Raw genomic sequence first — 13,457 nt, 5'->3', positions numbered from 1 at the left:
GCATCATTTGAAAACAGAACCAAGTTTAATAGACATTATCCGTCGCTGATCTGAACTTGTTTCTGATATCACATCTTGCCTATGTGCTTTGCAAGCAGAGTACACGCCAAGTGAGAAAAATATTAAAAAGGTTAAAATTAACCAATAAGTAAAAACGTAATCACAAAATTTTTTATCTTCTTTTTCCTTGCCTTTGTGAAATGAAAAAAAATGTCAAGAAATAACTAGTAAAGATAAAACATGATCAACCTCCCCGATCTTCCTCTATTTGAGGAAATCATAAAAGGGAAAATAAAAGATAGCATCTCTAACACAATAGTCATTCTAAAAGTTTACAAAAATAACTTAAAGTAGAAGCAACTAGGGCAGTGAATGCCAAACTTAACTATATCCTTTTGACCAGTTTGACATACCTTCTTTAGCAGGCAAAAACGTTGTGTTAAGAGTCCCATCACTTTCTTGTTTCCATTTTGGGCTCTTGGTTGCAACATACTCCAGTTCGCTCAACAAAAGCACGAGTAAAATTTTCGACACCCACAGTTTCAATGTCTAAAATGGGACTGAAAAACTCATACCATCAAGAATCTGAAAAAAACAACAAATAATGACCAGATAACCTTGTACAATCTCAAAAAAAAAAAAAAAAAAAAAACCCAATTCGAAAAAATAAAACAAAGGGCAATTGCAGGGGCTTCTGTGATTGAACAGATAGTAAAGTAGGCAGTTGCGCTCACATGGACCCGGATGACCACGTAAATTTGGTCATTCACCGTTAGATGTAGGCTGATTAAATATAAGCCTTAGGATGTTTTGAATCCCCACCTAACGCTTATATTTAATCAGCCTATATTTAACGGTGGATGACCAAATTTACGTGGTCATCAGGGTCCATGTGAACGCATCTGGTAAAGTAGGATTAATTGTCTTCACCAATTCAAAAAGAGATACAAGAAATATAATTGTTTTGCTTTTGTGATCTATTAAATAGGCAATTCTTCCATACACTTCAACAAAGCTGAAGACTCTTAAATTTTTTATTTCCAAAGAAATTAGTTCAAAGGAAGTTGCCTTAGTTTGGATATTAAATTGGAGAATGGTGTGAAGTGATGTGCTGATATTATTATAGAAAGATTTGATTTGAAATACCTTATGATGAAAATTCTTGGTTCAAAATTTCATTTAACTTGCATTTGTGCCAGAGACTGGCCTTTTCTTTCTCTTGTTCTTCGGCTTTATAGCATCTTTCAAAGTCTTCTCTCCACTCATTTGAAGCTCACTTTCAGATGCCTCACTAGCTAAAGTGGCAGATTTTGTATCCTCGGGTGCCTTTACTTCGTCAACCTTGGTGCTCCTTTGCACAACTCCTTTTTGTTTATTGTTAGCTAATACCCCTGCATGTTTCACAAATAAATCAAGTCATGTTGTGCCTTCCAAAACATAGAAAGCCACTTAAGTGGGTTGCAAAATGCTGGATTGACGACACGGTTTGAGCATGGATGATCTCGTATCTCAATACCAGCAATTACAACTGTTACAGGGAATTTCTAGACACTTATAATTTATGTTGCATTGACACCGAAAAAACAGGGTAAAGCAACCTGGTTGCTCATCAATGGCGAGGTTAGCTATAACATTTTGTGAAAACGATTAAAATGAATTCAAAAACACATGCAATGCACAGGAAGAATTCAGAAAAATGCATCTAAGAAATTCTGATAAACAACAAATGGTTTCATGGTTATATTATTTTTACAGTTGATAGACAAGTAAAGCCATAACAAAAAAGGACAAAAAAAAAAAAAAAAATCCCAGTCCCGTTTTGGACAACGACAACAACAACAACAAAGCCTTAGTCCCGAAATGATTCGGGGTCAGCTAACATGAACCATCATATAAAACCGTGAAATCAAGTCGTGTCAGCGACACAAATACGCTCCCTCCACTCCGTCCTATCCACTACCATATTTTCCTCAATTCCTAGTAAACTCATATCACTCTCGATCACCCTCCTCCAAGTTTGCTTAGGTCTTCCCCTACCCCTCACCACTACATCCCTTTGCCACTCTTCGGTTCTCCAAACCGGCGCATCAAGCGCTCTACGTCTAAATGTGAAAGCACATGGGTTTTTTTTGGACTTTACCCTAATTTTAACTTTGTGAACACAATAACAAGTTGCCATTTGGCACTTTTAAGAGTTCAGTTTTGTACATGTAGCAACGTTTATACTAAAATGTGCCTTCAACAAAATAAATAAAGTAGATAATAACAACACAAAAAATACTTTTAGACTTGTGTCTAAACTGAACTTCATTAATAATACACAATAAGCAAAAACTCTCATCTTCACATTGAGTAATCAATATATGCTTAATTCAAATTTAGCATTTTACTTTATGGACCTTCTACAATGACAAGAACTTGAATAGATTTTCACTTATTTGACAAAATGTATCAATTGCTTTTGGCCATGAAGAACGGAAATTTTCGATCAATATAAACAAATGCACATGATACAAAATATTAGATTTCGTGTTGTTACACTACTTTTCAAAAGTTCATTGTTTCTCCTTTTTGTAGTTTTATCATATACATTTGCAATAGATTTTCCGTATTTCAATTGTAGTCATTTTGTAAGAAAATTTGTTTTGAGAAATTTTGTATTATCTAAAAAAACTATTTTTGGTCTATATTGTTCAAGAGAATTAGGAATGTATTTAAAAAAGTTCCATGCAACAAGCAGGAAATCAACTGCTTTTAATATACGTTAAAAAAAGGTCATTTGTTCTTCTAGAGTAAAATGCAAAGGTTGAATACCACGTGATGCTAGAGAAGCTTTCAGATATTCTGTATCAACGCCCTTCGAATAAGGATCCCTGAAAACAAAATAAATAGCATCAACTTATGATATGAAAAAGGTACATACAAAAATAAACGACATGCAATATTGATTACAGCATTTGAAGGCACGAGCCCTACACAATAAGCATTTCTTTTATTTATTAATTAATTAATTTTGGTATAAACTGCATTATTAAGCAAGCTTACGAGATCCTCTGGAAAAAATATCAGCGAATAGTCATGCAGTTTAGTTTCCTAAGCATTTAAGAGTAAATCAATCAAGTTTTCAAATATTGATGATTCAACGGCTTATGCAATATTTTCCACTTGCACCTTTATTTCTATATCCAATAGTTAAAACAACATCATCTGGCTTGATATAAACAAAATAGATACAGAAGCCATAAACTATAAAGACTTGAGTTAGCATTAGCAGACAAAACCAAGCATTCATCAGAAGTACGGGATAAGCTATGAAGCACCGACTCTTCCAGGGGGTAGGGGTGAAGGTTTCGGACTCGCCGGACACGGGGACACAGACGGATTCGCACCCGACGCGGCAAAAGCGTGTACCCAGTGTTTTTTTTTTTAGAAATCAGACACGGAGGGGGACACAGAAGGACTCGGCTGAATATCCACACCCGTGTCCACAACCGAATAGGAATTTTATTGATAGATAGATCTCTCCAACAAGAGAAAACAGAAGGTTAAAAAATCAACTAGAATAACAATAAAGAGAAATTAGAATAGAGTGAGCTGAAGCCCCATCAAGCCCCACAGGAATCTAAAATTCCCTCTACACAGAAAGTAGAGCCGACTGAATATGAGTCCAAAGCAACTGAACCCTGCTGCCTACCTCTCCACCCCCCTTCTCCTGCTTGATATACCCTCCAATATATATACCTCAATTTCCCCTATAAAAGAACCTCACGCTAGTCTTTCACACTCTTCACCCCCTTGCTTATACGTGAGTCGTGACCCCTTCAGAAATAGGTAGTTCTCTATCAATATATAACATCTAAATTTACAATTTCCTTTTGAGATACATAGTTCAAGCCAAATAAAAAAATACATTACATAATCAGTAATCACCAGCATAAACATCTTCCAACAATGTTTTGAACTTCTCAAATAGAAATAAACCAGCATTAACACTGTAATCTGTTAGCTACTTCTGTTCAATCCCTATATTGGAAAAGCATTTGTTTTTAACAGCATTACTGGTATGAAAAGTTGAGAGGCCATAACTCAAAATTTGCTTCAGACCATACCAATTACCAAATCCAGCCAGATCATGGACACATATAGCCCATAGGTATAGATGTTATGATGCTACTCACCATATTAGCAAAAGTGATCATATAAAATGGTATCCTTCTAAACATTTGGCTTAAGAAAAATATTTCATTGATAATAAAAAAAATAGAGGGACTTCTGAAACTATTAGAATTCTAGTGCAAGGAATAGGCAAAAGAAATACAAAATAAAAACTCTGCTTTTGTCTCAAAGAAAACATGCACAGCAGCACATGATCTCTTATATCGACCTCACATGAACAGTTGCATAGCTGTATATACCTAGCTTGCACCTCCACAAAACTCTCAGCCTTTATTCACTCACAAACCCTGGATGAGTGAGCTAACTTGACCAAACTGACACAGTAAGTTATAAGAAAAAACTTTTATTCATGGACGAAAATGATCACTCATGAACTGACCGTGTAATTTAACTTCCCATTCATAAGACCATTTTTTATTATGCAAACTGTAAATTTATGGAACTTTAGAAAGGGTTATGCCATACCAGCTTGAGGGTCCCCCTTGGAAATTTGAAATATTGCCCTCTCTGTGACTATTTCCATCTTGTCCAGATGACCTGAGAGCATCATTGCTTTGACTCGCACCACTTTCTTCAGATGCTATCTTCAATCTATCCATCTGGTAACTTGACAACTCACTCATTCCCTTCTGCATCATAAATTTGCTTTCCGGCTCTTTCACACTGTCACCAGCTGCACTAACATCGACAGCAACTGAAGTAGAGTGACGCTTGATCTTGCGTAATGCTCTCTCTGTGTTGTGGGCTTCAACCTGCATAAAGTTATATGAAAAAGGATCACATATAGATATGATAAAAGAAAAGGAGCATCATTATCCCAGCGTCATACAACTGGACAGTTAAAAATATTAAAGACCCCACACGAAACTAAAACACGAACACCCTTTGTTCATAAAAAAAAAAAAAGGGCGGCCCGGTCGCATTACGCGTCCCCGCTGAGCGAGGGTCCGGGGAGGGGTCCCACCACAAGGGTGTATTGGGGGCAAGCCTTCCCTTTGTTCATAATTGAAGTAAAATAGAAATGCATGATTGTGCAAATATGATTCTTGATTCTTTCATATTTTCCTAAATTAACTAGTTTGTATGGATAATTTTATGGCAATAAGAAGTGAAAAGTGTCAAGAATATGTCAATATGCAGCCAACTTGACCTTTGATATGTCCATTTTGAAAAAGTCAATTCAGATATATCTATGGCGATAATATAAAAGACTTCTCAAAAACCATGTTCCTATCTAGGTGAGGCCATAGTCTCTCATTCTAAGCACTAAATGCCACTGTTGATGCTTTTGTAAAACCAGAATTAAGCATTATATAATATTCTATATGCAGATAGCACTCAATTCAGTAAGGGAGAATTCAGCCAAGTGATTTAAGTTAAAATGAAAGGTCTCCCCCAACAATGTATGCCCGCATGTGAGCAGAAGCTACCCAAGCATAAAACTATGATCACCTTTCCGATGTTGACTTGATAACAAGGCAGCCAACCAGTAGATTTAAAATGACTGACTGATCACCTCTGAAGCCATAATTTATGTTGCTCATGCAAATGGTATACAGACCATGCTCTATTTTGGTATAACACAATTTTTGTATCAAGAAATAGGAGAGCCCTAACTAAAGTTGTGAGCCATACAATTCAAAGCCTGAGTCGCGAGGTTCCCAATCACGGTTAGTGAAACAAAGCAGTGACTCAAACTGTTATTGCATGTTAACTGAAGAAACGGTAGGAAACACTCTGGATTGTAAAGCTCGCATCAAATTCCAACCCTTCTTCAAAGCAATCTGTTTCTGAACGAAGTACATGCATGTGCATAAATGTGACAGATGCAATTGCAAACTTTACCAACAACAATCACAGTTAGCCGGTCAAACAATAAATACATTACAAAGAAGAAAGTTATTACAAACAGCTCGTGTTTGATTGTTTCAATTGCACCACTATGTATGGATAACAAAAAGCAAGTTCAGCAATCAAACAGTCACTCTATTTATGGTGAATAATAGAGTAATAACCAATGCATAGTTTGGTAGCAATAACAAGTTCTCATGGGTTACTAAATGACCAAGAAGCATCTGAAAGAGTCAATAGAATGCTCTTATAGCATTTACTCTTTTAATCAACGGAAATTCTTGAGAATGTGCTCTAAGATGCCTCAGAATCATGGTTTTGCTCATTCTGATTATAAGTAAGAAGGGACTATGGCATCAAAAATCTCTGACCTTTACTTAAAAGCATATCTATAACAGTTCTTGGCTAAAACAAAAAAGACCAAGGAAGTAGGTACCACAAAGTTTCAGCTCTCCACAACATTCCAGAACACGTGCACTTCTAAGGTGCTTCATCATTTCTTTTTCATATTTGGCTTAAGAGAAAGAACCATAGTTCAACTTATGATCTATCAGGTGAGAATATACAGTGATAGCTCTTGACAACAAATAAAAATAAAACTAGATGTCTAAACGTGGGCTTTGTTGTTGTTGTATCTAAACGTGACTACACATATTTTAAATGAAATCTACCACTCAAACAGATAACAATCATAAAACCGATCACAACCACACATTCTGCATGTTATAACAAGCTTCAAAGGCTGTTTAATTTATGTTTCTCATAAAAACGAGGCCATCAGAAAGATCATTTGGAAACAGTCCGATGCATAAGCAATTTGCACAACGTGAATGTCATTTGGATTCAAGTTCTAAGACATTCATATGAAAGAAACTCACTGCATCTTTTATCTTCTTTGTCAAAGACTCAGCATTCCTAGATGCAAGTCGCAAGCAACGCAGTATATCACTCTGCGACACCCCCTCCCCTCCAGCTTTTTGTATGGCACAAATATCACCATTTGCATTTGCTGTAATAGTCATTCTTCCCCCCATGACAGCCTCCTCATTATGGGTCGGATCTACAACCTACATGGCGTGCATTACATTAAATAAAATCTAAATGCATATATGCATTATGAATTGTGCCAAAAGATAATCTATAGTAGTAAGTTTACCCACCATGGTGTGTTCACTATTGAAGAATGCAAAAGTTACTGCTATAGGGAGATGATGTATTATCAAAGGAAGAGGTTCTTTCTCCTGAAAAAATGAGACAACAGCAATTATTTGCAACCATATAAAGAATTTTAGACCTGAACCCCCATAAAATAAAAAATAAAAAATAAAAAATTGATATATGGAAGCTGAAAAGAGGAAAGAACAGCCTTAAAATATTTACTGTAAGAAAGGAAAAAATCATGGGGAATTCTTATAAATTTTCCAGCTATACTCTACTTCTTTCTCAACTCTTTAATGATCTTATAGGCCCATTTCCCTACATAACTCTATGTGTATCAGAATCTTAAGTAGAAGGCAATAGTGCATTCCGACTATAATACTAAAATATGATATCAAGCAAACAATCAACTCTCAACACCCAAGAGAACTTTGAACTAATAATGAAAAAGTGTCAACCATCTGATGTAAACTACCAACTACATGTGCTAGAAATTAATCAAAGATAACAAGAATAAATCACAGCAGATAACGGAAGTCAATAGCCAATGGATGTCATTATGCCCCTATGGAATACAAAATAAATCAATGACGAAAAACATACAAACTGAAATAAAAGAAAAATACTGATTCTAGAATTCAAAATTATTATACAATTATGGTCCAGCAATTCATGGGTATTATGTCATAATAATTGAAGGATTCTCATTTTGTTATGTAGCCACCATTCCAATGGTGTTAAACAATGAGAATTTTGTTAAGTCAAATTAGGTAGCCCCCTCTTAAATGGCATTAAAGAGTGAGAAGAAACAACAGAGAATTTCAATGAAAGATTTCATTTGAAAGCTCAAAAGCTGATTGAAAACCCCAGAAAACAACCAACTACAAATTTCCTTAAGACATCCTACTAACTACTAGACCAAAGTTAATACAGGAAAAAGAACAGCCAGACCTTGGTTACAGTTAAGTCTGCAAAACACCCTTCTCAAGACCACACACCCTTGCTGAACCAGATATTGTAAATAAAGTGGAGAATTTCAAACAATCTAATTGCAAATATAAGTATAAATAATTCAACAACTACAATTAAAATTATGGAACATATGTTCACATGGTAGCATAAAATGCATATAATTTGTAAGTGAATACAATTGACAGAGTAAGATGGCAGACCAGCCAATGACTCAATGAGTTAACCTCCGTCCTCCACAAACAACTGTAAAAATATTTCTTTTTCCTTTCAGCAACAACATCTAAAATATATTATGAGCTAACCTCAGGTGGATGCACTATCACTTCCTGGCCATCTTCTCCACCTAAGGTGCATTCTGGTCTCCGAAATGTCATGAGAGCAGCTAGAGCAGCAATATTGGCAGTATCAACAAGATTTCTGTTTCCACAACAGACAATAAAATAAAATAAAATTGTCAGTTAGTATTATCAGAAGAACACTAACAAAAGGGGTAAATGAAAAAAGGAAATTAAGGATCAGAACACAAAGCATACCCCCCATTATCTAAGATGTGAAGGTCTATGCGAATGGCCCATACTAACTTTCCAGCAAGAATACAAAGTGACTCTGTATCCACAGCTCTGCTTTCCCTGTAAGTCAATTTAAATTATTGAAAGAGTTTATTTTTTTTGCAGGACACAATTTCTACATTTATGTCTTCTTCTGATAATATCAATTAGACAACAGATTACTATACCCAAGAAATATTTATTTGCAGTTCGCAATGAAGATGTATCATTAAACAACAAACGTTAATTGACATAATATATAACTATAAGCCTTACTACCTTAAACCGCGGTCAATGATTCTTCCCAATTCCACTGCAGATTCTCCTGGACGGCCTGGCTCAAATGAAGGATCAGCCATTGGAGAGAACTCCGTAAAAATTGAGAGTGATCCTTCATTTGGTCGGTCTCTATAAGGTTGGACTAGTTGACTTGTAACAAAACCCATTACATGTGTGTGACCTAACTGCACCTCTGATGACCCATCTTCTCTGCAAATAAAAAAAAAAAATCAAAAAAGGATATAAACAGTAACAGCAGAAACTTGCATCTTCTCTGCAATGGTAAATATCAACTATATCATAATTCATTGCTAAGGAAAATACACACAAGGTACATTTCATCAATTTATGAACTATGAGCAGCAAAAGTAACCAAAATCCTAGTTTGATGAACACGAAATTCCTTAAATTGGTCATTTCTAACATTTGTAATCACATTTTACTGCATTTAGCCCGCCAAAACCAATATATAAATCGAGGAAGCAACTCACTTGCCAAACTTGATAGTTACTTTACGATATTCCATGGGATTACGGCCATCAATTCTCAAATCAGAAACCAACGCAGTCTGGATGAAATTCTTCTCATTCAGAGTCATTCGCCACAAATTCCCCAACCTCCCTTCCATTTTAGAGCTTGATTGGATGAGTCGTTTAGGAGAGTTAGTAAGGGTTTATGAAAAACTTGTTTGGGTATGGGTATTGAGGGGTTTAGCAAGGGTTTAGGAAGGGTGGTTTCTCTTGCAATTCTTTCAATTTTTCAACCCACAGATTTGGGGAGTTTGGAAGGATTGAAATTTAAGTTACAATAACACCGTTACTAAGAAGGGCAAAGGACAGCAACGGCGGCAGCAAGAAGATGAGTGACCTCCGGCGAGGTTTTGGGCAATCTCCTGAACAAGGGAAAATGTTTGGTTTGCTACTTGCAGGATGGCTAAGAAAATTTAAGTTACAATATTACCCTTACAAAGAAAAGCAAAGGACACAAACGGCGGCGCTGCAAGAAGAAGAGTGAGCTCCGGCCTTGAACAAGGGAAATGTTTGCTGCTTGCAGAATGACTAGGTTTCTATTTTTCATACGCCTAATACACAAATAACCCCTTAACTTATCCAAATATTTCAACTGCTGCTTTCAACTTTCAATTGTAATAACTTACCCTTCTAACTTGTCCAATTGTAAAACATAACCCCAAATTGCTGACATGGACTGCAATTGAAGAAACACGTGAAATATAAAAGTTGCAACGCTCATGGAGTGCGATAATTAGATCTTTGGCGTGATACGAATTCGGGGAAAAGTTTTTACAGTTGCTTCGAGTACGGGATAAAAAAATTCCCAATTTGGGATTATGTTTTACAATTGGATAAGTTTAAAGGGTAAGTTGTTACAATTGAAAGTTGGAGGGAGCAGTTGCAATATTTGAACAAGTTGAGGGGTTATTTGTGTACTAGGCTTTTTTCTTATTAAAGTTTTTTTAAGGAATATTTCTCTTATTAATTAATTGTCAAGATGACTAGTAGTATTTGAAGTATATGTTAATTTGTCATTCTTATATATATATACACTCAGTATATGTAATGCGCCCAGCCGCTCATGAGCGGCTCGGTGGTCGGCTCCATAAAAGTTCAGTTCGATTTTAAACGAGCCATTCGTGAGCACGATTTATTGACTCGGTTCGTAAACGAGCCGAGCTTGAGCAGGCCAAAGCTCCGCTCAAAAGCTCGCGAGTAGGTTTGATAAGAACACTTATGAACAAATTTTAATTTTGTAGAAAACTATATAATTTTGTGTTAGTTTACAAATATCTATAACTTAATATTATTTCATTTGCTATAACATGAGTTCTTTCACAAACATAATAAATTAGTAATTGACGAACTATTTGTAAGCATTTTGTTTATTTATTCGCGAACTTTGCTTATGAGCTTGTTTATCTACATAATTAAAGAGCTATTTACGAGCAAATTTCATAAATATAATTAACGATTTACTCACAAACAATTCATGGTCATAATTTTCGGGTAAATTTCATCAATGGTGTACAACATTTGCCGCATTCACACTTTGGTGTACAACCTTAAATTTGTCTCACTAATATATATGACCTTATAGGTGACCTCCCACTTTGGTGTACAGCCGATAAAAATGACCGGTCAACGTCCGATAAACTCGCCACCTCATCATTTTCATTCAAATAATTAAATTAAAAAAAATAAATTTTATTATTTCCCTCTTTTACCCTTACTTTCCATATCTTCCTCTTCTTTTATTTGTTTCCTTCTCACTCTTCAACTTTATTTCTCTCTCTAACCCCTCTCTCTCTCTACCTCACCTCTCTCTCTATCTCTCATTTCTCTCATTGCTTGAACTGATATCAAGGAATCTGACTCAATAAGAACATCGTTCCAATTCTTCACTTCAATCCAATTTAAAGCTTCTTGGAGAGACGACGCTTCCGCCAACGTAGAATCCTCCGTGTACATCAGCTCATTGTTAATTGCAGCAATAAAAGCCCATAAACTACCCTTCATAACACAACCAAAACCTACTGATCGGAAAAAAGAAAATAGAGTGGCATCAAATTGCGAGCGAAGCTTGCTTCCATTCAGATATAAAAGCGGTGTTACTAAAGATAATATGAGTTATGGCGGTTTTGTTGTTTCAAATTTTGTCATTCCTATTCAACCAAAAAATCCAGTAGAGTAAAGCTACAAATTCCATTTTTTTCGAGAGGTAGAACACAGTATAGATGCCTAAAAATCCTTCAAGTTTGAGAACTGAGCACTCACATCCCAAATTGAAGAAAAATGATATATTTCCCAAGCTACACTGTAACTAACCATCTGCAGCTTGCTTAAGAAAAATGTGGCCATTATCCTCAATAATCATCTGAATTGGACAGGAGCCCAATCCATTGGCAATGGCCATCAAAATATTCTTAATTTCCCCCATTAAACTCATTAGCATCAATGGTGCCGCTCTTATCGCAATCAAATTTCTCAAATATGGAGTCGTACAATTGAGTGAGCTGGTATAGTACAATGGTGGAGTGGGGTTGGGTGATATGAGTGAGCACACAAATATGCGTGGGGTTGATCCATCCTAACACTAAAACTTAATTAGAGTCCAATCTTTTAAAATCAATTTCACTCTGAGATCATGAGATCATGTTAGAGAGAGAGGTGAGGTAGAGTGAGAAAGAAAGAAATTTAAAGAGATAGAGGTTAGAGAGAGAAATAAAGTTGAAGAGTGAAAAGGCAATAGAGAAAAGAAGAGAGAGATAGAGTGGAATAAGGGTAAAAGAGGGAAATGATGAAATTTATTTATTTATTTTAATTTGTGGGCCCCACATTATTAATTATTTGAATGAAAATGATGAGGTGGCACGTTGACCGAGCGTTAACCGGTCATTTTTATCGGTTGTACACCAAAGTGGGAGGTCAGCTATAAGGTCGTATATATTACTGAGACAAATTAAAGATTGTACACCAAAGTGTGAAATTAGGCAAAGGTTATACACCATTGATGAAATTTACCCCATAATTTTCTTAATGAAACTTGTTCAAAAAGGATTTTGGACTCGAAACAAGCTCGAAGTTCGGTTCGAGCTCGTTTATTTTCTAATGAGCTGAGCTGAGCTCGAACTCGGCTCGGACTCGTTAATTTTATAGCGAACCGAACTTGAGCAGGCCAAAGCTCGGCTGGATTACAACCTCATATATATATGTATATAAGTTCTTAAAAAAGTCTGTTACCTGAGCATAAATTCTAAAAATTATAGAATTTATTATAATGAAACGCATAAGAAAATGCTTTATCACCTCCAAAAAAAAAAATCATATATAATAATAAAATAATCTTAAAATCCATTGATTAAAAAAACTTAATATTCATCTTTTTTTTTTCATCATCCTCAAACAACAAGAAGCCGGATCGTGAGCTGGATCAACTATTCAATCAAATGATATTGTGCATGTTTCTCATCTCTTCTCAAGAAAAAAGTGGGCTATTTCTTTGCAAAATTTTGCTAACTGTCCCCTAAACTCGAAATATCATAAGAGAGAAAGCAAACACAAAGAGACTTTTTAGTCATTTTGTGAATCAAGAAAGCAGCGGCATTCTCTCCATCGTCGGTTACAAAAACCTTACAACCATTTGATTCTCTTATTCATCAGTTAAAAAAAATCTCTTCTAAAAAAAAAAGTGGGCTATTTCTTTGCAAAATTTTGCTAGCTGTCCCCTAAACTCGAAATATCATAAGAGAGAAAGCAAACACAAAGAGAATTTTTAGTCATTTTGTGAATCAAGAAAGCGCATTCTCTCCATCGTCGGTTACAAAAACCTTATAACCATTTGATTCTCTTACTCATAAGTTAAAAAAAAAAATCTTTTATAATGACCAATAGAAAGCACATGATTTCATATCTCTAAATGATTTAGTCAAAATTTAATGAATTTTTCACAAACATAGTC

The 13,457-nt window shown here is 35.5% G+C and overlaps 1 protein-coding gene across 2 annotated transcripts; it reads right to left on the bottom strand.

Moving 5' to 3' along the window:
- Window positions 1–218: 218 nt before the first annotated feature.
- LOC136233320 (exosome complex component RRP45A-like) lies at window positions 219–10,045 on the bottom strand. Of its 2 annotated transcripts, XM_066022948.1 has the most exons (10): window positions 9,476–10,043; window positions 8,985–9,194; window positions 8,691–8,786; window positions 8,460–8,574; window positions 7,188–7,268; window positions 6,906–7,094; window positions 4,642–4,928; window positions 2,815–2,873; window positions 1,147–1,391; window positions 219–585 (listed from the first exon to the last, which is right to left on the bottom strand). In XM_066022948.1, exons 1-9 carry the CDS (start codon window positions 9,610–9,612, stop codon window positions 1,180–1,182), a joined length of 1,386 nt encoding a protein of 461 aa, XP_065879020.1. In that variant the 5' UTR covers window positions 9,613–10,043; the 3' UTR covers window positions 219–585; window positions 1,147–1,179. The 2 variants fall into 2 exon arrangements, 1 of the variants encoding a protein (XP_065879020.1); XR_010690781.1 differs by lacking the exons at window positions 219–585; window positions 1,147–1,391; window positions 2,815–2,873 and adding an exon at window positions 5,812–5,966 and having other exon boundaries at window positions 4,791–4,928; window positions 9,476–10,045.
- Window positions 10,046–13,457: the final 3,412 nt, after the last annotated feature.

The sequence above is a fragment of the Euphorbia lathyris genome, chromosome 6, assembly GCF_963576675.1.
Source record: "Euphorbia lathyris chromosome 6, ddEupLath1.1, whole genome shotgun sequence".
NCBI lineage: Eukaryota > Viridiplantae > Streptophyta > Magnoliopsida > Malpighiales > Euphorbiaceae > Euphorbia > Euphorbia lathyris.
This window is presented reverse-complemented; position numbering and strand designations above follow the sequence as displayed.

Coding starts and splice junctions, on each gene's coding strand:
- LOC136233320 (XM_066022948.1), bottom strand. CDS start 9,612: ATGGAAGGGAGGTTGGGGAATTTGTGGCGAATGACTCTGAATGAGAAG. Junction 7,269..8,459: donor TGATAGTGCATCCACCTGAG/GTTAGCTCATAA, acceptor TCATTTTTTCAG/GAGAAAGAACCTCTTCCTTT. Junction 7,095..7,187: donor TCAATAGTGAACACACCATG/GTGGGTAAACTT, acceptor CACGCCATGTAG/GTTGTAGATCCGACCCATAA.